The sequence below is a fragment of the Mus caroli genome, chromosome 6 (genome assembly GCF_900094665.2).
Source record: "Mus caroli chromosome 6, CAROLI_EIJ_v1.1, whole genome shotgun sequence".
NCBI lineage: Eukaryota > Metazoa > Chordata > Mammalia > Rodentia > Muridae > Mus > Mus caroli.
In genome coordinates, this window is record NC_034575.1 from 18,504,059 (window position 1) to 18,530,566 (window position 26,508).

The window sequence follows — 26,508 nt, forward strand, 5'->3', positions numbered from 1 at the left end:
TTTATAGATTTATTATATTATAGAAGTATAGTGAGGATATCAATAAATTTGTCTCTTATGTAGGACCAAAGAGGTGAACTAGCTAAATTATCTAGCATTTGGTATTTTCTCCTGTTAGAAGGGGCAGGGTAGTTAGCAGTATTCCTTCTTGGTACAGTCTTAAAAAATTAGGATGAGGGTCAAAAGTCTTCATGGCTACCAAAGAGATTTCCTTCTCATCTTATCATTAGCTCTTTCCCAAGTTTCATATGCTAGGCTGACTGATGGAAAGCCTTATTTACATCACTTACATCTGGGGTTGACTCAACCTGTACTGAATAATTTGATTGGTGTATAGCATTAGTCAGAACATAACAGGAGAGCTGATGGCCAAGTAAGATAAGTTAAGCTTACACAGTCTTATGGACATAGGGTGTGCTTACAGCCTTTACTAACAGACTCATGTTACACTGTTACTCATGTGAACACTGAGAGAAAATCGGGTCAAGGAAGACATGAGCTATTTAACTATGACTGCTTCTGCAAAAGCAGCACAAGGCCTACCCCTAACCAATGGTAACATGGTAGAGCATCTTCTTGTGAGGGAGAAAAAGTCTGCTAATTAATGCTCTTTTTGAGGATGGTGGATTGACATTGTATATGCCACAGGCTGCCCACCTTAAACCATTGCAATCATAGGTACCAAGTTATTGAATTTTAGTGATAAACATCAGCCTTCTTTTTAGATGCTTATTTTTCTGTGCTGTAAAGATAACTGTTTTTGTTGATGCTGTTTTTTGGTGTTTTGTTTTGTTTGTTTGTTTGTTTGTTTGAGACAGGGTCTCCTGTGGCCCAGGGGGTCTTGAACTTGCTATGTAGTTGAGGATGATTTTTGACTTCTGATCCTCTTTGCTTCCATTTTCCAAGTACTAGAATTAGCATTGTGCGCCACCATGCCAGTATATGAGGGACTGGGAATGGAATATGGGTTTTATGCATGCTAGGCAAACAGTCTTTCAACTGGACTGTAACTTCATCCCTGATAACACAAATTCACCTTAAAGTACAGAGAACAAAAACCCAGGAGTTTTTACGGCAGAACTCTGATATAACTAAATTACGTTAAAATATAAAATAAGTTCTTATACTAATGTTCTCACAAATATGTACTCTAGGAGCATCCATATGCAATGCAGACACTGCATTCATTGTCAACCTGGTGGAGGCAATTGAACAAATCCACTCCTTAGTTTTCTGTATAATCCTCATAACCAGGGTTTGCAAGTATAAATAGCTACAAGGATAATGAACAAAAATCTAAGTTGCTTTTATTTTGGAGAAGGTAACTTTATACATCAGTTTTTCAAGTGAAGAGATGGGGACATTATCTCAGAGATTATCAGTTTTGTTATTATGAGTTATTCTACAGAGGCAAATCATTCATACGGTGCTACATCTACTCCAGTAGTGACAAGTGCGGCAGACCCTGAAAACCTGGGCGCTGTCCTGAGGCGAAAAGTTCACGGAAACTTAGTCTCCTGGAACCGTGGCATTCTGTATAAAGAATGCTCCAATGTCCTTGCTTTAGTTGGTAAAGGGATCTGTGTGCTTTCCCTTAATATTGCTTTATTACAAGTGCTCCTAAGGATTGATATTTTGACATATAGCTAAGTTAGATTCTAGGCAGTGCTTGACCCGACCTTGGGCATGGATAGCTAAGTCACTGCACTACACAGAAATTTACCATTATCTAGGAAGAAGGAAGTTTGTGACCTCAAGAGAAACCAGAGCAGATACTTAGAACTATAGGTAGCTGAGTTACACCCATACACAAGTATTTACAATGGTCTAGGGGGAAGGTGAACTGTACAATAGACTAGAGTAGGAACTATGGCAAGGGCATGAAGCCCTTGCCCCTGGCTTCTAAGATTAAGTGGACCTTAGATGGAGCTGTTTTTGATCCCAGTTGTTCACATTGAATTTTATCCCAGCTGGTTCCTGCCAGTTCTTCCATGTTTGCATTCCTCTGTTTTGTGTAAGAATCCAGTAACCTCTTTGTACCTTGCTGGTGTGTCACCCAACTTCCCTAGTTTTTTCTGTATCAAAAGTTTGATGCTCAATTTGACAAATTACATTCAGATCCACACTCCCTTGTGTCGGGTCTGTCTGTCAATTCCTGCCGACTCCTTGCCCACCTGCACCAGACAAGGGACCAAGAGGGTCTGCAGCAATACAGTATTTTCCTCAGTGCCTCTCAAACGTCAAAACACTGAAAATGAGAACATTCAGGAGGCATGCTGCCACGGAATGAAAATAACATGAGACCAGTTTTCTTTACTTGCTACTGAGGGAGCTCAGCCTCTGGGATTCATACAGGTGCTTGCAAACAAGAAGCTATGACAGCCATAGTAGCAAGGCACCAGGCAAAGCTGCTTACAGTGGATCTGAAGGGGAGGCTGGCCTTGCATGTATCATGTCTGCCTACCTAAGCCCCCCGCCCCCTTTTTAATTTTCATCTCACAAAAGAAAATGATCCTTAGAAGTTTAATCCAATCAGTCACTTCCCTGGCAGACTCGCTGCAAAGCAAGTTACCTCCCAAAGCAAGTGGCTGCCCTGTTTACTTTCATAGATATTCCCGCGTTCTTGGACTTCATAAAACATTGTCCAGGAAGAGTTTATCTTTCATCATCCAAAACCAGCAAATATTCTGCAGCTCAAAACATAAAGGAGTTGTAAAGTTTGGTTCCTCACTGGCAGACTCCAGCAACAGAATGTTCAAGCCTGAACTTGGAAGCGAGTTCTGCAACTTTGTAGGTGTGTGGAGAAAGGCTCCTCCAAGTTTGCACTTTTGAAATCGCATTTTCTTCTCCTTTGGCAAATTAAGATGTACTTGCTTGGAAAATAAAGCCTAGACTTCTTACCACTCCTCATTAGCGATATGCCTTTCTCTATCTTGGCGCTGTTTACCTATTCTCGAAACTGTGACATATGGGGATTTCACACCTAGTGAATATATTTTCATGCAGTTTGTGGCATGAGACTATAATCATTAAAAGAATATACACAAGAAAGAGTGTAACTGCAACACCTGGTGACATGTTCCAATTAGAGTTATAGTTCCTTAAAACACTTTATCCTTCATTTGGTGTACGAAGGGTAATTATCTCTGATAAATTGCTGAAAAAGATGCAATTTTCCTTTTAAACAGTTTCTACCTTCAGTAACAAACGTGTTTGGATAGAAGACATTATCGCTGGCTCAGTGCTCCTGTGTGCTGAGGCTCTTGGTACGTGGCAGTGGAATTTACACATTTGAGAAGTCACTGCCTCTAGATGCACCATTAACTGTTGTTATCTTACGAGTTAATGCTTTAACAAGCCTGCAAGCTAAGCACGCTGGTGTTAGCTGTTGGTGTATGGGTTGGAAGATAGATGAAATGTTTGCAATTGCCCTGTGCAGGTGGAGGTGGTGGTAATGGTGGTAATGATGGTGGTGGTGGTGGTTCTGGAGGAGGAGGAGGAGGCAGAGGAGGAAGAGGAGGAGAAGGCAGCTCCAACTTCTCGCACAAGCAGGCGTGCCTTCCAATTCCACCAAAAGAGCACCCTGTGAAGCTTCCATGATGGTGAGCTCCTATGCGTTCTTATCAAGAAGAGCGTATCCGACAGAGCCATGTTTAGAAATCTTTTCTCTTACTGGTAATTAAATTATAGCCTCCTTAATGAATCTGAGAAAATAACAATTAAAAACCACACGGTGAGCACCCTATTAAGTATAATTTAGGATTATAAAATTATTTTTCTCCATATTTTCAATTTGAACCTTTCCGTTTACTACATATACTTTCCCATCTTGTTCATTAGCATAGTTTCTCCAAACATAGAGAAGAATTCCTACATTAATCTTCTCGTCAGGAAAGGCAAATTTGGGCCGACAAAGCTATAGTAATGGGACATTAGATATAAAACATTACCCAACAAACATAAAGAAATCTGTATTCATGGAGGGGAAATGAGGGTCTCCTAACATTGGTTGCATGAGTAGCTGACTATACTGGTGAGTGAATGAGTTAAGAGTGCATTCTCCTGCACTTTTTTTTTCCCCGAAGCATTAATTACTAGCTAACCCAGCAAGAGGAACACACCACTTAGAGAGAGAGAGAGAGAGAGAGAGAGAGAGAGAGAGAGAGAGAGAGAGAGAGAATTCCTTGCTAATTATATGCTGCAAACGCTCTAACTTCTGCTGCTCCAGCTAATCCCACAGGTGCTAGCACACACTTCCCCATTCACGGGCTGGTAGGTATGCCACGGCAGTCATTCTTCACAGTGACAGGTTTACATGCAGAAGAAGCTGCTTAACCTTCCACTGGAGGTTAACGATACTCCATGCAAACACTGTCATGGTGTCGGTGTAACAAGGAGACACATTTGTAAGTGTCCCGTTCCTGTCTGGAAGATTAACTAGGAGGTACGGTGTAAATGACTTCATTTAACAGTGTACTTCTCCAACATAAGCCTTGCTTTAGAGAAACAATCATGTGTGAGACTGCTATCCTCATGTATGATGACCTGTATGTTTTGTAATGAAATACACACATTTGGTTCGTTACTACCTCTGACAAAGTGAAAGGCATGAGACATAGCTTAGCTTTGGAACCTGAAAGTACCGCAGGAACCTTCTGTAGCCCAGCTCAGGTGTGCAAGGCTCAATGATAACTTAAAGATTGACTAATGGGGGACATATAACTGTGTTGGTAATTGTTTAAAAAAACAGCTTTTAACTGTTTAATGTATACATTTCATTATTTTGGTATTTACATGTCAATCTCTGTCTTTTATTTCAATGAAAAACATTCTACAGCATTCAAAAGCATTTAGTTTTGAATATATGTCCTCAAAAAATTTATGACAACGAATAGTTAAGTATTCCTGTGATGGTACCATTAAAAAAACTTAATTTATTTGTTTTATGAAGTAGCACAATTATATTGTACCTATGTGGAAAGCCAAAAGGAACAGAGTCAAACCCTTCAAACTAGATTGATGCCAACTTAAGTATTATGTTTATCTGTAGAGAGAGGACTAGCTTATGGAAGGGGGCAGAGGGAAGAAAATTAAATAACGAAATTTATAAGGATGTGTTTCTTTCAAGACTTTGAAATAGATTTTCTATTTTTTAAATAGTAAAACAAATGTCATCTACTAATTAACATATGTGAGGCCCTAGGTTAGGTCTCTAGCAAAACACACACACATATACGGAACACTGATATTTATGACACTACATACACTGACACATATATGTGCATATATATGTGTATATGCATGTGTATTCTAGTGCATGTGGATCGTGTTCTAGTATATGTAGATACCAGAGCACAGCCTCTATTATATTCTTTTTCAACAACTATCAATCTGTCTCTTTTCTAGTCAGGGTGAGTCACTGCCACTGTACATGGGCTTGAAAACTCAGGAATTCATACTTGCATGGTAAGGACTTTACTAAGGTCTTGCCTCTGCCCCTGATCTTAGATATTTCTAATATGCCCTGCAATTTCAAAGCAAGCTAGCATACTATTTGGGTCTTCATAATGGTCCCATGAAGTGGCACAGACATGACTTTAGTATCCTCAGTGCCAAGAAAGAAAAATGGAAGCCACAGGTGCGGCAGTGCCAGAGGCCTAAGGAGGAACCTGACACCGATGCTGGACTTTATGTCATCTGTGTGATCCAGAGTTAAGGTTAAGCCATGTTAGGGAGCTTTAAGATTTCACAGCTTGGCAATGAGCATGAAGAGAGAATGTTTGAAAGGACTGCTACTGAAGAGAACACTGACACTGAACTGGCTACCTTGTCTCTTAAGTTCCGATCCTCTCAGGATAGACACACTCCTCCTCCTCTCCCACTTTCATCCTTGCAAGCTCCTATTTCCAAGCTTCTTGGATGAGACCCTTAACTATTTATGACAGCTTTCTATAGGAAAGTTAAAAGGTATGCTGCTTTAAAATGACTTATGTGGTCTGTCCCCAGTAATACAGATACAATCAATGGATGCTGGTTTTGTAGAATGTAGCCACTAGATTTTATTTTCTAATCAATGGTAATGTACGATAATAACTAACATTTACTGAGTGCTAATTGCACTCTAGGAAGCCTGGAAAGTACTTATTCACAATAAGCCTGTAAGAGGTATAATTATATCTTCATTTAATAGACAAAGAAATTGGTACCCAGGGTTACACTGATATTATAAGCGGAGTGCTGGAGGGAGCAGCCAGGCACAGGCAGTCTGGCTCCCCTAAGGAACCATGCTACTTGATTAAACACATACCCCATACTATTGTTTCCAACCACACTGTACAAAGGTCTTTATTTATTAGTTAACTCTGTGTATTTGCTGCGTGTGGATGTTCCTGAGAATGACCCGGGCTCTGCTCGCCATGGTCTTCCTGTGCAGGTCAGGGGACCATGGTAGGCACTGGCTCTCATCTTCGACCTTATTTGCAGCAGGGTTCCTCTTTGGGTGTTAACTGCTGGCTATGGCAGGCTAGCCAGCCCACATTGTTCTGGGGATCTTCATCTCTCTAACTCCATCTTGCTGTAGGACTGCTGAGATTACAGACATGAGCTATATGATATCTGGCTTTATGTTGGTTCTAGAGACCAGGACTGGACAGACCCAAGTCCCTACACTTGAGAAATAAGAGCTTTTACTGACTGAGACATAGCCTAGCCTCTCATCCCTTTCTAATGTTCATTTTATTACATTTTAGCTGATTTATTGTGTGTGCATGTGGTTATGTGTATATGTACGGGTTGTGTGCATGCACGTGCAACTTTTGGGAGTTGGTTCTTTCCCACCATCTGTATTCTGAGAATCGAACTCAAGTCATCAGGCTTAATTCCAGCTGCCACCCAGTCACCTTGTCGCCCTTCCTGCCACTGAAAACATTTAGTGCTTTTAGCTACATCTTACCAATGCCATGGATAGACATACTTTTTATTTTCAAAGGACTAAAAAAAAAAATTAGTGTGTGTGTGTGTGTGTGTGTGTATGTGTGTGTACCTGTGACTGCAGAAGCCACTGGAGGCCAGAGTGTCAGATCCCCTGGAGCTAGGAATACAGGCAGTTGGGAGCTACCAGATAAGAATGCTGGGAACTGAACTTGGATATTCTATAAGAGTAATATATGCTCTTAACTACTGGAGTGTTTCTCCTATCCCAGATGGGTGATTTTAAAAATTGTTATTAACTTCAGTACCTATAACACTTTGACCCTACCAAGCTTTGGTTTGGGCCTAGTGCTCACATTTATAAAGTAACTGTAAGCAGTCTCCTCTTGATCCTGCAGTTAACGTCTGGCTGACACTCTTTCATCTGTGTTCCTTTCTTCTAGATAATGCGACTGCAACTGGTTATTACCATAACCAAGTCTTTTTTTTTTTTTTTTTAAAGAAAACTGGGTGTGGTGCTACATGCCTGTAATCTTAGGACTTGGAAGGTGGGAAGTATGAGGATTAAGATTTTAAGGTCATCTTCAGCAATTTCAGACCAACCTGGCCTGTATAAGAACCTGTTTTATTGCCCCTCCAAACTTCAAACCATCTGAAATCTTCACCAACATGAACTTGCTATAGCTCTATGATGGATGGTGAGGTGCATCTGCTAAAACTATGCTCATAATATGCTATACTCAAGTTGTTAAATTTAAAGACTTGCCCTCTCTCCTCCTCTTCACCCATTTATCCTGTTTGGGGATATGCAGCCTTGGCTGGCCTGCAACTCACCTGGACCAGGGTTATCTTTAATTCACAGATATCTGGTCCACCCTCTGCCTCTGCCTCTGCCTCTGCCTCCTCTGCCTCCTCTGCCTCTGCGAGTGCTGGGATAAAACACATGCACCACCATTCCTGGCTCAACAATTTCTCTTACTTATCCTCAATTGTGTGGTAATTCCAAGCAAGTAGGTCTCGGGAGCATGAATCTCCCTCCCCCTTTTAGAATATAAATATTTAATTTCATAGGTAATTTTTATTGCATTGTGAAACAGTGTTTTTACTGATTTGTTTTCAAAACAATTTCCAGCAAGTGGCAGGACTCTGAGAAGGCTTTATTCCTTTCACAGCTTTTTTTTTCCTCTAGCATTTATCTTCTCATCATTCCCTGGGGGATATCTTTCTCTTTTTCTTGGAGGGACTTCAACAGATACTAAGAATTCAAAGAGTGGAAGCTTGTCTGTAAGAATAATGCAAAATATATAACTCCTTTACCCATTTTATAGAAAACTAAACTGAGGTCACCTAAGTAAAAAAAATCCATGACCACACAGTTAATCCAACTGTCCAAGGCCACATAAAATGAATTAAAACTCAGCCATTACTAAGTACTAGGCCAATGAATTAATTGTGTAGGTGGCACCAGGTAGGTATGTTTATGTTTGTGTGTGTGTGTGTGTGTGTGCATGGTCAGAGGACAACATGGCAAGGTCAGTTCTTTTCTTCTATCATGTAGGTTTTAGTGATTGGAGTGATTGGATTCAGGACTTTAGGGTCAGTGGCAAGCCATCTCTTCACCCCCACTTGTCAAATTTTTAAAGTTCAACTAATTAACTCTTTCAATGGACTATGTTTTTGGTGTTCTATCTAAATATTCATCACCAAACCCAGGACTCTCTATATTTTCTTTTATATTTTCCTTTGAATGATACATACTTGTGTTCTTTGCATATGGTTCTAGGATATTTTAATTTTCATAAAAATGAGGCCAGTACCATCCTTTCTTTCTGATTTTTTCTTAAAAGACCAGTTCAGACAGATACACTTGCTGGAGCATGAGCATAAACAATAATAGCTAGCAGGATCTCATGATTTAAGAATTAATAGGCATTTGCAATAGAATTTCAAGGTGGAGATCTGAGAGAAAAATTCATCCATTGGCAATTGCCCTGGCCAGGACATCTCTATGGGACAAATAGCTCTGCTCCAAGTGGTAGCTTGATTGGGTAATGACCATGACCCTTGTATTCATCTAAGATGGTGGTAGGTATGTTGGAGAGCTTGGAGGTGGCTACCATAACACTGCTTAATTTGGCATGTCTATAAAATACCTTATTCTCAGACCCTGAGCTGATGGAGGTTAGGGATGCATGGTTTCATTAAGAATGCCCATAGTCTGGTACACATTAGACACAATTGTATCAGTGATTTCAGTGAAGACTTAAGGGTTTTTAATCCTAATGATAAGAGTTGTTCAGATAATACGTATATTTGAATAGCACTGGGGCTCTTGGGGAGAGGAGCCATGATAAAGTTCAGCATATATTTTAAGGTCTTCCCTGATGAAGGAACAGAAGAACAAGGATTAATGGGCAAAATTCACAGGAACACAGGTCAGTCCATTGTGCTTAAGAGGAGGCTGCCTAACAGCCAGCTTGGAATCGCTGAAATAACTAAACAGAGCTCAGAGAATCTTTGAGAACGATGTCAAAGGATCTTTTTGCTTGGAGGAGAGTGAATTAAGCACTTTCTGCCTCCCTCAGCTAAGATTTTATGACGTAATGAGGATCTAGTTCAGAGTCAAATTGAAAGTTTCAAAAGCTCCAGAGACACAAGTAATTATGATATCCTATTCTACTCTAATTCAAGATATAAGATGCATAACTAGTCCAAAGAAGTACATGTGTGTATGAAGGCCTGCTTTTCTGGAGACAAAATATATAACCTTCCCCTTAATTCTTACATTCTCTCCTTTATGCATGTATTTACCCCTACTTATTTCTCAGCACTGATTCTAAGTACAAGACCAATAGACTGCAAAGAGTTCTTTGAGAGTCATACTGTAAGTAAAATGTTCCAAAGAAACCCCAACAAATGGCAGGTTAGACAGCACCATGCCTTATCGCTGCATGCCAGGTCCAACTGGGGCACAGCCAGCAGAGGTGAGCCACACTCTGTCCCCTAAGCTCTATCCACAGGTTCACTGCTCTGCCTTCATTTCCATGGAGGTTTGTAGGAGGGACCCTAGGAACATTTGGTTCTGCCTGGGGCACAGCAAGCATAGGTGAGCAGCATGTTGTTCCCTGAGATCCACTGTCAGAACCAGGGCTTTGCCTGCCTCCCCAAAGGGTCCAGTTGGCATCAGGAACATCCAGCCAACAGCAGGGACAACCAGTTGGCTAAAGGCCAGCTTAAAAACATAAACAACCAGAGCCAGAAGAATATAGCACCTAGCCTAGTACAGTAAGCCCCAGATATCCTAACACAGGCAAAGCATAAGAAGGTGGCCTTAAATACAATCATATAAAGATGATAAAAACCTTCAAAGAGGAAATGAATAAACCACATAAAGAAATACAGAAAAATACAATTAAACTGTTGAAATAAATGAATAAAACTAATGGACACTTGAATTTTGACAAGAAGCCAAAATCATACAATGAAAAAAAAAGCATCTTCAACAAATAGTGCTGGTATAACTCAATGCCTGCATGTAGACAAATGCAAATACACCCATATTTATCACACTGTACAAAACTCAAGTCCAAGTGGATCAAAGACCTCAACATAAAACTAGATACACTAAATCTAATAGAAGATAAAGTAGGGAACAGCCTTGAGATCATTGGTACAGGAGCCAACTTCCTGAACATAACACTAACAGCTCAGGCACTAAGATCAACAGTTAATAAATGGGATCTAATGAAACGGAAAAGCTTCTACAAGGCTAAGAACAACATTAATAGGACAAAATGGCAGCCTACAGAATGGGAAAAGATCTTCACCAACCCTATATTTGACAGAGGGCTACTATTCAAAATATATAAAGAACTCAAGAAATCAAACACCAACAAGTCAAATGAACCAATTAAAAATTGGGGTACAGAGCTAAACAGAGATTTCTCAACAGAGGAGTCTCTAATGGCTAAGAAGCACCTAAAGAAGTGTCCAATGCTCTTAGTCATCAGAAAAACACAAGATTCTACTTTATACATGCTAGAATGGCTAAGATCAAAAACATGTTGGCAAAGGGGTGGAGCAAGAGAAACACTCCTCCATTGCTGGTGTGAGTGCAATCTTATACAACCACTTTGGAAGTGTATTTGGAAAGTTCTCAGAAAATTGGAAATAGATCTAACTCAAGACCCATTTATACTACTGGTAGGTATATGCCCAAAAGATGTTCCACCATACCACAAGGACATTTGCTCACTTATGTTCATAGCAGTTTTATTTTTTATAGTCAGAAAGTGGAAAGAACCCAGATGTTCCTCAACTGAAGAATGGATAAAGAAAATATGGAATATATATATATATATATATATATATATATATATATATGAATACTACTAAGCCATTAAAAACAAGGACATCATAAAAATTTCAGGCAAATGGATGGAACTAGAAAATCTCATCTTGAGTGAAGTAACTGAGATCCAGAAAGACATGCATGGTATGTACTCACTAATAAGTGGGCATTAGCAATAAAGTACAGGATAACTATGATACAATCCACAGACCCAAAGAAGCTAAGTCACAAAGATGGCCCAAGGGAGGATGCTTGAATCTCACATAGAAGGGGACATAAAATAGACATTGGAAGTGAATGGACATAAAGAAGTAGGTGGGATAGGGGACAAAGAGGGGAATGGAGGAGGAGATCAGGTATGGGGAGAACAGGCTTGGTGGGGTGGAGGGCCTGGGAGAGAGAAGGAAAATCAGGGGAGGGGGCGAATTTCTGGAACTAGCATGAGTCCTGGGACAGGGGAGGCTCCTGAGAGGATATGGGTATGACCTTAGTTAAGACTCCTAAGCAGCAGGGGATATGGAGCCTGAAATGGCCAGTGGCTATTAGCCAGTCAGAGTTTCCAGAGGGAGGAGGGGAACACCAAGCCACCCACAAAACCCTTGACCCCAAATTAGCCTTGCCTACAAGATGTGCAGGGATAAAGATGGAGCAGAGATCTAGGAAATGGTCCACCAATGATGCCCAACTTGAAACCCACCCCATGGGAGAAAGCCAACCCATGATTCTATTAATGATACTCTGCAATGCTTGCAGACAGAGGCCTAGCATAACTGTCTTCTGAGATACTTTATCCAGCAGCTGATGGAAACAGATGTAGAGACCCACAGCCAACATTAGAAGGAGCTCAGGGAGTTTGTGGAAGAGTTAGGGGCAGGATCTTGGGAGTCAGAGGGGTCAAGGACACTACAAGAAAACCTACAGAGCCAACTAACCTGGGCCCATGGGGCCTCACAGAGGCTGAACTATGCCAAAGAGCATGCATGGTCCAGACCTAGGCACTTCTGTAGTAGACGTGCAGCTTGGTCTTCATGTGGGTTCCCTAATAGATGGATCAGAGTCATCTTTGACTTGGATTCTTTTGCCAAAGGGATGCCTTGGGTTTCCTTTCCTCTAGCTGGGCTACCTTGTCTGCTCAGTGGGAGAGGATACACTTAGTTCTGATGGCACTTGAAGTACTAGGGTGCGTTGGTACCATGGGTAGGGGTGCACTCCACTTTTCTGAGGAGAAGGGGAAGGGGTAAGGGGAATAGGGGAGTGGTAAAGTAGGACTGGGAGGGGAAGAGTGAGGGAGCTTCAATCAGGATATAAAGTAAACAAATAAATTAATAAATAAAAAAAGACTATGACATCAGTCATACCGGCGACAAGATGCAGGTAAGTATTCTAAAACTAAGAGCCACCTGCAGCCCTTATTCAAGGATTCTCAGCAGTCATGCCAATCATATTCACATCAATGCTCTGCTCTGAGGATGCTCAAGCTCAAGGAGGTAAGCTATATCTAGCTAGGTTTAAGAACATTTGCCATACTCTAATTGTGTGAAAATTGATAACATATGCTCAAAATCATAATTAGATCAGCACATGCTTTAATTATCTATAGCCCATATATTTGATTGTGCTAGTAATAGAATTTAGAGCCCAAGTTAATTCAGTACATCTTAAAAATACTATACTAAATTAGCTTATGGGTTTATTTTATTCCATGATTTCTACTTCTGGTATCTTAAGTGTTGAACAAATTTATAGGTCATACTGTTTATTAAGTCTTTATTTCCAAAGAACTCTTGGAAAAACTCAATGGCTAAACAAGTTACAGTTGATTTGCTACCTTTGTATTTACAAATAGAGTTTACTGAGCCTTTAGTGTTATTGTAATTGTTACTAGCAACCAGTTAGAACCCTCATATAAAGATCAAGAAGATCAAGTACTGTTTTATAAAGTGTAAGGCATTGTCTGTCCCATCCCAGAGGGCTGTAAAGTTCTCTTCGAAGCTCTAATGCCAAGTTCTCATGTTAAGCCAACTTTGTGACAGCTCCTAAGTTATAGTAGGAAAAGTAAGATCTGCTGAAATGCTGCTGCCAAGCTTTTATTATGAGGGTTAGTGTTTAACGAAAGGAGATGGTACTGGTTTAAAGAACTGAAGACAACTGAAGCCAATTCATAATTATGAGGGGCTTGGGGAGAGAAGGAGGGGAAGGATGGATGGATGGATGGATGGATGGATGGATGGATGGATGGATGGGAGGGGAAAGGAAAACAGATTTAAAATTACTTACAGGGACATCCACATATTTTGCAGCTGCTTTCACCTTAAATGGGAAAGAAAAGAATAATTATGAGAATTTTTAACTTGTATGCAAGTGCTGTGGTAATTGTTAAAAGACAACACGAGGGATCTCACTGAGATACTTACAGTGAAGGACAGGATGGATGAGAAGAAAGTGCCTTCATCATACCTCGACAACTTCGAAAGCACCCCTTCCAACACTGAAACAAACTGCAATGGAGTTCATGGTGAGTGTGAGAATTTAGTCTATGAGCAGGGAGGACAATTTGTACACCAACTTTTTCTAACACATACACACACACACACACACACACACACACACACACACACACACACACAATTTTGCCACCCATGGATTGGGAGTCAGTTACCCATATATGTGGCCCAAGAAAGTCCTTCAATATGAATGGCCCAAAGGAGTCAAAAGGGTGGACACCCCTGATTTAAACCATAAATAAGAACTGCTTTCAACTTTAATACAGACACTTATAAATAGTGATAACTAAACTTAATCAAAATCCATCATGTATGACTTGTGCAGCGATCAACTTTTTCTACATATACAGAGGAGACTGACCTGTGAAGACTGAGCAATAGAAGACAGGTGTGACATTAAGGGCTTTTATAACATTAGAACAAATCTGGCATTCTTTAATAAACACTTATTAAATTTCCCTGTTTCTCTAGGTCATTCCAGTGCAGACATCACCTCTTCTAGTAGTTATGTGCGGATGTTGGAGAGCGGGAGGAGAAGGATTGGGATCCAAATTGCTCCAGAGAAATTTCACATTTCTACAACTTTTCTTTTTCCTCTCCATTCCTTCTTTTCCTCCTCCCCTTCTTCCTCTTCAAAACCCTTCCTTCTCTATCCTTCCCCCTCTCTCTTCTCTGATTTTGTCACAGGGTGTTCCATTCTGGCCTTGAACCTCCTATGTCTTCAAGAATGACTCTTAACATCTGATACTCCTGCTTTTCCCTTTTTGAATGTTGGGATTATAGGCATGCACCACCATGCCCATTTTATTTGATGTTTTGGATCTAAACCAGGCTTTGTGCATGCTAGGCAAGCAAGCATTCTACCAATCTGAGTTACATCTCCAGCCTGTCCCACCTCCCATCACACACACATAAAAAAAATAAATAAATGAATCATACACATTTATATGTGTGTGTGTGTATATATATATATATATATATATATATATATATATATATATATATAACATATACACTTATACATTCATACATACATATATTCATTGTTAGTATGTGTGTGGATATGTCACATATGTGCATGGAGGTCAGAAGACAACTTGTGGGAGTCTGTTCTCTCCATTTAATACATGGGTCTCATTCAGGAATTTAATTGAGGACATCCTGCTTGGCCGCAAGCGCCCTAACTGGCCAGTTTTATATTTCTATAATATAAAAAAAGTATTCAGCAACATAAAACTGTAAAATCTTATTCTGTTGACTAGAAGCTTATCTGACATGAAGACTGGTGGAAAAGATAAAGTAATAAGAACATACACCCTGCTTCTTTCCTCTGTATATCTAAAATAATATGCACTATTGACACATTACATACTCCCAAAGGGAAAATACTGACAAGGTTTTTTAAATACGAAAAGGGAAATTAACGAAGGCTGGTTTTTGTTCACATAGCAGCTTCTGCAACAAAGTGATAATAGTTCCAGGGACATGGCTTATTAGTCTCTGGTGACCGCAGAACTCACGCTGAGTGCACAGGAGATAATGTTTTCTCTATGGCTGATCAATTACTGCAAAATAGTTTATGCAAAAGAAACGAAAACTTCCCTATAGGCTTCTTCACCACATCATTTGTGACATGATGTAAGAATGCAGAAACACGATCATGGGAACTGCCGCGCAAAGGTGCACTTCTCAGAGAGAACTGCATTGAGTTGGGGAGCTATCGTAAGGGTTCTACAGTGAAATCTACAAACTTACAAATGACTCAGGACCCAGAGTCTACTTACTACTTTCTTCCTGCCCATTAAGAGTTCTTATCAAACAGGACCGACTGCCAAGCTTAACCTATTGTGGTTTGCTAAGCCCCGGAAGCCCCAGAAGCCCAATCCTCCAGGGCTCTGTCAGACTACGGGAAGGGAATTCCAGACTTAATGGCCCTCTGTGGAAAATGCCTCATCTCTTACAGCTCAAATCTTGAGAGCAAGTGTTTGCCAGGTGATCTCATTTGCCACGAGGCGAGACAGCTACTATGGTTACCGACAACCAGAGGCATCAAAGGCACAACACTTGATCCTTGCTGTGTGTGTAGTCACTTTGTTCACACAGGTGAACAGTGCTAAGGGTAAGGCAAAGTAGAGGCAAACATTCTACCGATGGATGTAGACGAGGACGAGTCTAGTTGTAGCCCTGCTGCTCTCTGGATACTGGGTTATTTTGCTTCTCTTGCCTCACGGGGAAGATGAAGATTCTCATTGACCTGACAAGGATGGCACTAAGAACTGTGAAGATCATTAATATGAAAAGATTAAAATTAGAAAATATTAAAAAGAATATTTTTGGTTTGTTTTTCAAGACAGGGTCTTTCTATGTAGCTCCGGATGCTCTGGAACTCATTCTGTAGACCAGGCTGGTCCTCAGACTCACAGACATCTACCTGCCTCTTCCTCCCAAGGGCTGGGATTAAAGGTGTGCACCATTATGCCTGATGAATAGAAAGAATTATTGTGACTGGTGCGATTAATTACATTTTAGTCATGGGTTTTCTGAATAGCTAAATATGTTGAGTTAGGTAGGACTGTTTAGGACAAGGAACAATAATGAGTTTGGCTCCTAGACAAATAGGTGTGAGTCAATGAACTGTATGTGGGTGTCCATAATGGTGGAGTGGAATTGAGGCTGTTAGACCTCTTGGATCCTGCCTGCTTTGAACACATTAGGTGGCCAGCATGGGAGAAAAGCTTGGAAGATAAGTGGTCTGCCAATGAGCCCATGCTCTTCACCATCGTGCCACAGAGCTGAGAGACTCGAGACCATTCGTTACAACCTATGTCCAAGCACCTAGGAAGTGTTTGCTGAATGCCATTTCTGTTAGAATGATCATTAAATGCCTAAAACAGAAAAGACAAACATGAAAGAGAGCTAGGCTTTTCTTCTCAGGAGTATACAAAGTTGTGGAAGGAAAGGGCATGAATGTGAACAGGACATGAACCAGATGTGGCTGATATAGGGGACACAGTATATAAAGACAGGAGGAGGGAAAGAATCATCTTGAAGGACTCATAGTTCAAAATAAAAAAAGCAGATAACTCTCTGGGGCAAGGTTTGGACAGCAGAAATGTCACTGACCCTCAGGACGCCCCTTGAGTGGGAATTGAGGAAAGAGGTTTTTCTACTGAGGCTCCTGGTAGCCTGTCTTGTCTCTGGATATACAGTATTGATGGACTATAGCCGAGTAAATCCCATGCGTGGGCCGCAGCCCTGCCACATACAGTTCTCTTTGCCTTGACTTCAACAATAGTAGAAAGCCTCTGTTTGGGTTCCTCTCTGTCCCAAATGGTCCCCAGGGAGACACAAACACAGGAGAGACTCTAAGGGCTTACAGAGATTGCACCCCTGGGACCAACTAAGTGAGACCCACAGTTCCTACAGGAAGGTTTTCTTTGTAGGGTTGGTGTGGAGGCCCACATGGTGGAACAGCTATCTTCCAAGCCAGAATTTATTAAAATCAAGATTAGTAACAGTGTATTTTTCCATTTGGCTCTTAATTGCACAAAACAGCAAGAATCCGAAGAGATCCTGTTAAATACGGAGCTTCCTTGCTGCATCTTTAACTGTTTCCTGTGAACTTTCTCCATACAGCTCTGGGAGACTATAAATACTTATGGCTTTGCCTTGTGCTTTCTGCTCTCCTGAGGGTGTTGGGTTGGAATGAAACCCTGCAATTTCTTTGTTTCCCTATTCTTTATTGTGGATGTCATGCGCTGGGTTTGTTTGAGTAACCCTTAACACTCCGAGTCTGTCTGGGTAATTACTGCCTTTGCCTCATGATACATACTCCCTAGGAAATGCAAGACAAAAGCACTCCGAAATGACTGTTGGAGCAGAACGAGGAGTGCTGTAAGACAGGATGGTTTAAATATCCTGTTGAAGTTTAAGAAGATATAAGATTCACTGTGCTGGGCGTAGTGGCACACGCCTTTAATCCCAGCACTCAGGAGGCAGAGGCAGGCGGATTTCTGAGTTCGAGGCCAGCCTGGTCTACAGAGTGAGTTCCAGGACAGCCAGGACTATACAGAGAAACCCTGTCTCGAAAAACAAAACAAAACAAAACAAAACAAACAAACAAACAAACAAAAGATTCATTGCAATGGGCTGTATGATTCATATATTCATAGTAGGTTATAAAACCCATGAATCCTGAGAAGTGATGGGGTCTACAGGTTGCTGGGTTCTTCACACGGTTACTGCCTTTCCAGCCATGAAGCAAATAAGTGAGGGGTGCATCCTGTACACAGCAAATTTTTAAAATGTCCATAGGAAGAGTGATCTTAAAAACAACGCATGCTATTCTAGACAAAAGCAAGTGAGATTAGGATGTCAATTAGCAGAAGTTTCGCTGTTACAATCAGGGCTAACTAGTATTAAAATTTCACATGCAACCAGATAATCAGAGCCTGAAAGAAAATTGTCTTTCTTCCTTAAATAGAATGTCACTAATATGATGGTTCATTTTCTCTTCTCTCTCTGGAACTGTGAATCAGGTCCTGGTAGCTTTGTTCTGACTCTGAAAACATCTTTCTGGATCACAGACATCTGTGAGAAGGATGGCTAGTTTCTGACAGTACTTATTTTTAAAATACCGTGTCCTGCAAGCATCCAAAACACCACACCTAGCCCAGCTGCGATCAAATTCCCCAGACCGTCTTTCCCCAGTGTTCCCTCTTCCTTTGTTCTGCCCAGTGACCTGCTTTACTTCACGGCTACCTCTCTTAGCCCTTAACCATTAGCCATTCCTTTTAAGCACACATTTCAATTTAATCAAGTACCTTCTGCATATATGGCCTTGATCCAAAGAAGTAAATTTAATCAAAATTATCTTAGCACGCTAGGTTGGCAAGATAGTTTCATTATATCATCAAGGCAGTCAGGTCGTCTTTACTCTCTGCCCACCTTATTTCTCAGAGGAGTTTAGGATAAAGTACTCTATGTTTTCAGAAAGAACATCTATATCCACATATTACTTTATGAATTCATATAACTATATACTTAATGACTAAATATTTTCCTCCCAATATCCCCTTCTTTTCTCCTTCTCAAACATATCTGAAGATGAAGGAAGTTGAGCATTATCACACTGTTCTTTTAATTCACACCCAGACTAACAGTGCCTCAGTGACAGGGACAGGTCCTGACAGTTACTCATTTTCTTTACTATTGGCTTTCTTAATTCTTGGTCCTGACCAACACCCCCTAGTTCTTCTTTAGTATCCTCATCACTACACACAATGCATTCATCTTAATCACTTCAACTTACAGATGCTCTCCTTGCCACTTCTAGCTACCTGTCCAAACCAGTCTTGGGGCATACATGCCTGTGTGGAACAAATACACAGTGAGCGTGCCCTCGGGCTGGCATACTCAAGGACAGCACCAGAGTGTGGACTTGACACTCTTTCTCCCCATGATCTTTGGGGCTTCTGTAGGGTGCTGTGGAAAGGTTACAGGTTTAGTGGCTGCCTGGTATGTACCTTGCGACCTCAGTTATCTACTTTTTTCATCTGTGAATGGGGAAACTGGAATACGGGTGTCAGGTCCACCCTGGGAGATGAAGTCACACAGGTGGGGCTCCAGACCTCCTTTCATCCAGAGCAGCTTAACTTCACTTAGTGCTATATTTTGCTTTTCTTACTATCCCAAATTGTGGACAACCCAATTAGTTTTAAACAGAAGGTGGCAATAAATATAGTATTTAGTATTAGATTTGGATTTAGCATTCCACCTACCATTTTCCCCCTTTCGTAAAAATGCTCTCAATTCCCTTCTGCTGAGAGCACCTCTGTGTCATGCTCCTTCTTTTAAGCCTGCTTCCCCCCCAAGCCCCCACCCCTATCCTCTGAGGGCTCCAGTTATAGCACTTCAGGCCCGGGAGTAACAGCTATCGAGGGTGCATCAATTCAAATTATCACATTGATAATTTCAGCCCACATATGTCTCCTCACTCCTTCATATACAAGGGTCTCCACTGGCATCTCCCTTGTATACCTCAAGGGTAAGCTTGATCATACTGTGGCCCATAAGGCCATCATGATCCTTCCCTCTTTCTCTTTGGAGGGCACCCGGACCACTGAATGACGCTGGATTCTTTTCTGTGATTCATGTCATAGAACTAAGGGTAGCCCTCACTGTTGGCTGCCTCTGCGCTGCACTGAAAACCCTGCTCATAGTATAAATCCCTGCTTCAGTGCTTGGGATTAGTTTCCTAGAGGTCAAAGTAACAGCCCTCTGCTAAGTCTGTTTGCTACAGGCCTTCAGATGAATCTTCTAATAGAGAGCTGGTTAATTCTTCACCCTGCCTTGCACCTCTCCAATCTTTCAGTGACTTCCCACTGCTCTTGGGATCAGGGCTCAAAACTCCTTAGCACATCCTATCAGCTTCTCCTCACCTCTTTCAGCTTCATTTTACACCAGGCTCTGGTGCCTGCAGCGTCTCCTACCTAACTGCCATGCCCCTCTTTTTCTGGCTGACTCCTTCATTGTTGAGAATTCAGTTTCTGCTTGGGAGAACTTGTCCTCCCACTACATAAGGCACCGCATCGTATGATTTGTGATACACCACACATTGGTCTGGATGTGCCTAATGTTTGTTATCCTGTATCTCCCAAGGGCTTGGAAAACTCCCCAAAGACCAGGACCTTGGCTGTTTTGCTAAGACTGTATCTCTGGCATCGAACACACTGCCTGGCACACAGATGCATCTTGAAAATCTGTGATACTTCAAGATCATGAGTTTCAGTGCTTTTTTTTTTCCTCTTGCCCCTTTTCACTAAAATCTTTTAAAACACTATATATAGCCTTATGAAAAGCGATTTATTTAACGTTCCAGGTTATAGACAGGACAGATTTCTTTAATACTATTCACTCAATAAACACTCACTGTTGTATGACAGCACTCTGCATAGTACAAAGTATAATGGAGACAATGAGCTTCTTGTGTTCCAAACATTGAATCTGAACACAAGGTAAGTGATGAAAGAAGTGCAGGTGACGTATTACATTTGCCCAGGATGGTGAGATGGCTTCTAGGAAGGAGATCACAGTCTATTGCAGCAGCATTGTAAGAGGAAATTCGGAAGGAAGAGCTTTGGGGTATGGAGCTGGCTTGTGCAAGGCACACAGCTTCCCCAGGTAACCGAGAAATCACTTGGATGCTGGAAACATTAGAGCCTGGGCCATGAGGAAGAGTGCTGCAGGAGCAAAAGCGATTAAAGTGAAAAGACTTGGAGGTGGTGCCTGGTGTGTGTGTGTGTGTGTGTGTGTGTGTGTGTGTGTGTACCTTTCCCAGAGTCTCTTCTAAGGATTCTCAAGTTTCTGTAGGAATTCGTAATAAAGGATACCAGGGAAGGTAAAGATAAGAACAATGTACTCTCACACACTGTATGGTCGTGAATATTACATCTAGTCTGAATGCACCAATAACCATTTCTCATGGGACATTAACAAAAAAAGCCAAGTGCAAGGTACAATTTAGAAAATGATGGCAATGCAATAAGGCACAAGCCCCAGGAGCACCTTGAAGGTATGATACACTTGCAGGTCTGACCTACTTTGTGTTCTGAAAGGCATTCTCGGTGCAGTGTGGAGACCTGATGGGCAGAGGGGAAAGACTGTGACAAGCTGCAAGGTAAACATGCATTGAAAAGAGAGTAGCAGAGAATCAGACAGGGCAGAAAAGAGCACGCTCAGAAGACTGACTCAATAGGCTGGGAATCCTCTCATGTGAGGAGGGTCAGAGAGCTCTAAGAAGGCCGGGATCCTAGGGTGGAGATGCTTTTGCAATGGGGTGACCAGTAATATCAATGGACTCAGGAAATGCAGAAGAGAAGCACTTAGGTTGGAGAGCAACAATAGTAGCATGAATTAATATTTAAATAGTACTTAAAGCATCCAAACTTTGTTCCTAAGATTATCTGCACTAACTTTATACTAACAGGTGCTTCTTCATAATTCTCTACCAATCACATTAGTAAATATTAGAATTCTGGTAAACGATACTGCCATATGCTAGTAAGTACTTCTACTTTATAATTGAAGAAACAAATCCCCAAGGAGTCTGCTTATGTACGTCAAGATGAGACAATTAACAGGGGAGTCAGAATTTCAGGGCAGGTCTGAGGTTGGGTTTTAGCCATGATTCCATACTGATTCTACACTGCCCTTCACATATGAGTGGAGTTAGAATCACCAGTATGGAGCTAAGCCAAAAGAAAGTCACAGAGATTTGTAAATTTAAAATGAGACCAATGAAATCCAAGGAAACCAGCATTTAGTGGCTAACCAGAGAGAAGTGTACAAAAAGGAGTAGGATCTTTCCTATACACAAGGAACACATGCTGAACGCTATGTGTGTCTGAAGACATCAGATAAGAGGATATAGTCATATGCAATAGTGTCTGGGTTTGGTGGCTGATTATGGGATGGATCCCCAGGTGGGGTAGTCTCTGGATGGTTCATCCTTTTGTCTTAGCTCCAAACTTTGTGTCTGTAACTCCTTCCATGGGTGTTTTGTTCCCTATTCTAGCTGCATATGTAGCAGAAGATGGCCTAGGCGGCCATCACTGGGAAGAGAGGCCCCTTGGTCTTGCAAACTTTATATGCCCCAGTACAGGCAAATACTAGGGCCAAGAAGCAGGGCGGGAGGGGAGGGTATAGGGAACTTTCGGGATAGCATTTGAAAGGTATATAAAGAAAATATCTAAAAAAAAAAGAACGTCTCTTGCTGCAGCAACGAGAGTGGGAGCACCTGGAGCGCGAGCTCGGAAGGAGAATCCACGAGTTGTAAGAAAATGGCAGACAAGCCGGACATGGGGGAAATCGCCAGCTTCGATAAGGCCAAGCTGAAGAAAACCGAGACGCAGGAGAACACCCTGCCGACCAAAGAGACCATTGAACAGGAAAAGAGGAGTGAAATCTCCTAAAAGCATAGGAAGATTTCCCCACCCCACCCCACCCCCCCCCGTCATCTCCAAGCCCCCCTCGTGATGTGGAGAAAGACCCACCTGCAAGATGGGCGGGAGCCACAAGCTGCACTGTGAAACCCGGGCACTCCGAGCCGATGCCACCGGCCCGCGGGTCTCTGAAGGGGACCCCTCCACTAATCGGACTGCCAAATTTCACCGGTTTGCCCTATGGATATTATAGAAAATTATTTGTATGATTGATGAAAATAAAACACCTCGTGGCATGGAAAAAAAAAAAGAAGATATAGTCACGGGACTGAAGTCGGGCAGCACAAAGGAAGGAAGCGTGTAATGCATCAACACAACTGTATGTACTAACATGCAGAGAATCATGAATGTACTGGAAGAGAGCTCTGCAGTAGGTGGTGAGACAGAAACATGATTCTGTGAGTGGGAGGAGTCTGAGATACACCGATGTCTGGAAAGAGGGAAGGAATACTGCGGATCAAGGAATAGGTGCTGGGAGAGCCAAGAGCACGGAGGAACAGGAAACTATTGGGATAAAACGAGACAGTAGTTGCAAACCCAACTCCAGATGGCCAGGAATGAGAGGACACCCACACTGCAATCACCAAACCAGCCCAGAGAGTCCAGGAAGCCCAATTACAGGAGTGGTCCCAGTCAGAGGACAATCTCACCATTTTACAGCATTGAAAGCCAGTGTAGAGATTTGCCATGCACAGAATCCTACAGGATGACCTGGCTTCATGGCAGAGACCCATCATCTCTAGAGTGCTATGACAGGGAGCCATCTGATGGTGAGCCTACTATACTAGTGGTCAAAATACACTGCTGCTAGATCACCACACCCGAATGCCTGCTGCTAGGCATCATGATAGAGAGTCTTTTTTTTTTTTTTTTTTTTTTTTTTGAGACAGGGTTTCTCTGCATGTTGCTGGCCATCCTAGAGCTTGCTCTGTTTACGAGGCTGTTACTGAATTCAAGTGATCTGCTAGATGAATCAGGAAAACGCATTGACGATAAATTTAATAAGGAGGCAGAAGTAATAAAAAGAAACTCTATGACAGAAATTTATAAAGGCTGAATTGGGAAAAAAAAGTTCAACAGAGAGCTTTAACAGTCAATAGAGGACAAAAAGAGCTTGTGAGACCACAGAAAGTCCAAGGTATCTGAATTAGCATCTAATCAGAAGAGTGCAAAGGACAGTATGAAAGAGTGCCGGCAGTGCAGGGACTCTTGCTCTGCTTCCTGACTGCAGGCAGTGTGAGCAGCGCCTCACTGTCCCTGACAAGGACAGGCTGTAGCCTCTCACACTGTCAGTCCAGAGAAACCCTTCTTCCTGTAAGTTCCCTTCCATAGTTACGATCAGGGTATCATGTGGTAGTATTCTGAAGCCATTTGCTTTAGTGGTTGTTTCCTATCCCAAGACCCGTTACCAGAGAATTTGAAATACACACACCAAGGCAAAAGATATCAACCATAATCCTGCTACCCAGCAAATCCTTTGTTAACACTGGTGACATTCAAAGTAGCATGTTTCTGAGGAACTTCAATTTCAGATCACCCTTTATTTACCCTTTTACGTTCTCATCTTTTATCCATTTGGCACTATATTATAAAACGTCCATTGTCAGTCATTAAGACTCCCTCAAATCACAGATTAAATAGATGTCTGACATTGTTGCTATTTCTCTAATTGAAAGTTGCTTCCAAATTCTGGTAGGATACGACACAACAAATATCAAGTGGGAATACTTTGTACAACTATGAGTATTGTGAAATATGCCAAAAGGTAAAAGGATATTAGATGCATTTGATACTCCTAAAGTGTCTTCCAGACAGACTCTACCAATTTAGATCCCATGTATGTAGAACGGAGTGGCTCACTTCATAGTTTTCAATAGTGTCAACTTAAAATCATCTAAGCTCAATTAGTTCAAAAGCTGGTACCTGCACTCCTTAAATTATTAATAAGGATTAAAATTTTCAATTGTTATCTAAAAACATAATGTTTACTTATAAAATCTGTGTATTTTTTTTTGTAACTGACACATTCTTTCAGCTGCTTTATGATGTTTGCTTTGAACTTCTTTGACACAAAGCCTTGAAGGGCTAGATGCAACTGCTCATGTCAAAGTGACACTTAGAGAATATCCATTTTTCTTTCCCCACCATTTAAAAGACAAGTAATCACGGTGCATCTGCATGGGATATATAATTTTTGGTACCTTTATACACTGTATGTTATCAACAACGGGATACTTAATTTTCCTGTCCTCTGCTCTTTCTGATGAGGCCATTACAAGTTTATCTATTCTAGGTGTTTTGAATGAGATGGTTAAATAATCACAACCGTAATTGTTCTTCGTGTAACAGCATAAAGTGCTTATCTCACTCATCTGGCTGGGACCTTGAGCCCATTAGCAAACGATTTCTTGATCTCATTACGGTTTTGGTGCTATCAACATCTCTTCCTTAGTAAGCTCTTGATTCCAAATAAACACGTATGCTTGCAGCCATGCCTCTGTGAACATGCTCAGACCTTATAGAAGTTTCCCGTGGCCATCTGTATTGCTTCAGTTGCATCTCAGTCACATTACTGCTAAATGGCAAAGCTGTTTATTCTTTATTTTCATGTATACAGTGAAAGGACATCATCACATCTATCAAGGGTGTTCCAAGAAATGGGCAGGAAAGTTTTGGAGTGAAGTTCAGATACTGCCCTGCCTGCTTGTGTTCAAGGCTAGCTCTTCTGCTCTAGGGATGGCATCATAACAAACAGGCTAAGTTCAAAGACTGAGGATACTCAAGTCTTTTCTGGAAGTCAAACCAAGAGCATGAATGTGATCTGAAAAGAACTTTTTCAAAGGGAAACTCTTCCAAGAAATGACAAAATTCTTCACATATTCTATCAACCTCCAGATTTTCTTAAAACTGAAACAGCTGTGTGTGTGTGTGTTTGTGTGTGTGTGTGTGTGTGTGTGTGTGTGTACACATGTATGCATTTACTTATTTTGTAGTGTAAAGACTGAATGCTGGCTTTATACATGCCAGGCATGCACTCTGACACTAAATTACACCCCAACTCAAAATTTATTTTTTTAACTACAATTTCATACTCAGATATTTAGAAATATAAGAGATATGTCTAAAACATCCTCATTTGAAGATTATGTTTTAATTGTACGTGCAAAGGTGAGTACGTGATACGTTACCTTTGAAACCAGCAGTGCAATGATTTCTTTCACGGTGTTGTCAATCAAATCATCTATTTTTGAATGGTACTGTTGCTAGGTTTTAAAAGACAAAATGCATTAGTGACTGCAGACATGAATTCTTTGTTGTAAGTCACAACTGCTCTAAAGCTAGTAGTTATGGCATATCAAATTTTCTTAAAATGATCATTTTGAACATTAAAAGAACAAAGCCGAGACAACGATCCATCCAGTCAACACTTTTTCCATTGCGGTTGGAAGATTTTCCCATGTGCACTGCCGAGTTAAGCAGCTAATGGGGTTATTACGGGGCTGAATTGAGTTCTTATCCTTATTCAGGCAGAGGAATGTGAAGGGTACTTTTTGTCTTCTCCTCTGTAATGAAGGTGGCCCTGTATTTTTCTAAAGGGTTGGTTTAGCCAGAGAAGCAAAAAGACTCGAAAAAGATTTAATTAATACAGCATTTCATGTCTGACAACTCTCATTCATAAGTTATTTTAAATGTGCTCTAGAAATAAAATGCACTCCCAATT

At 41.2% G+C, this 26,508-nt stretch overlaps 1 protein-coding gene and 1 pseudogene across 11 annotated transcripts in view; one reads left to right on the top strand and one right to left on the bottom strand.

Moving 5' to 3' along the window:
• The window catches only part of Cadps2 (calcium dependent secretion activator 2), a 534,832-nt gene that overhangs the window by 25,999 nt on the left and 482,325 nt on the right, over nt 1–26,508 (bottom strand). For all 10 annotated transcript variants that reach the window (XM_021164381.2, XM_029478701.1, XM_029478705.1 and 7 more), the window contains 3 exons: nt 25,976–26,050; nt 13,696–13,779; nt 13,559–13,591 (listed from right to left, as the gene is read on the bottom strand). In XM_021164381.2, the coding sequence (XP_021020040.1) occupies nt 13,559–13,591; nt 13,696–13,779; nt 25,976–26,050 (192 nt within the window). The remainder of the gene's footprint in view (nt 1–13,558; nt 13,592–13,695; nt 13,780–25,975; nt 26,051–26,508) is intronic.
• On the top strand, nt 22,557–22,961 carry LOC110295963 (annotated as a pseudogene). The gene has a single exon (XR_002378144.2). The product of XR_002378144.2 is annotated as a thymosin beta-10 pseudogene (transcript).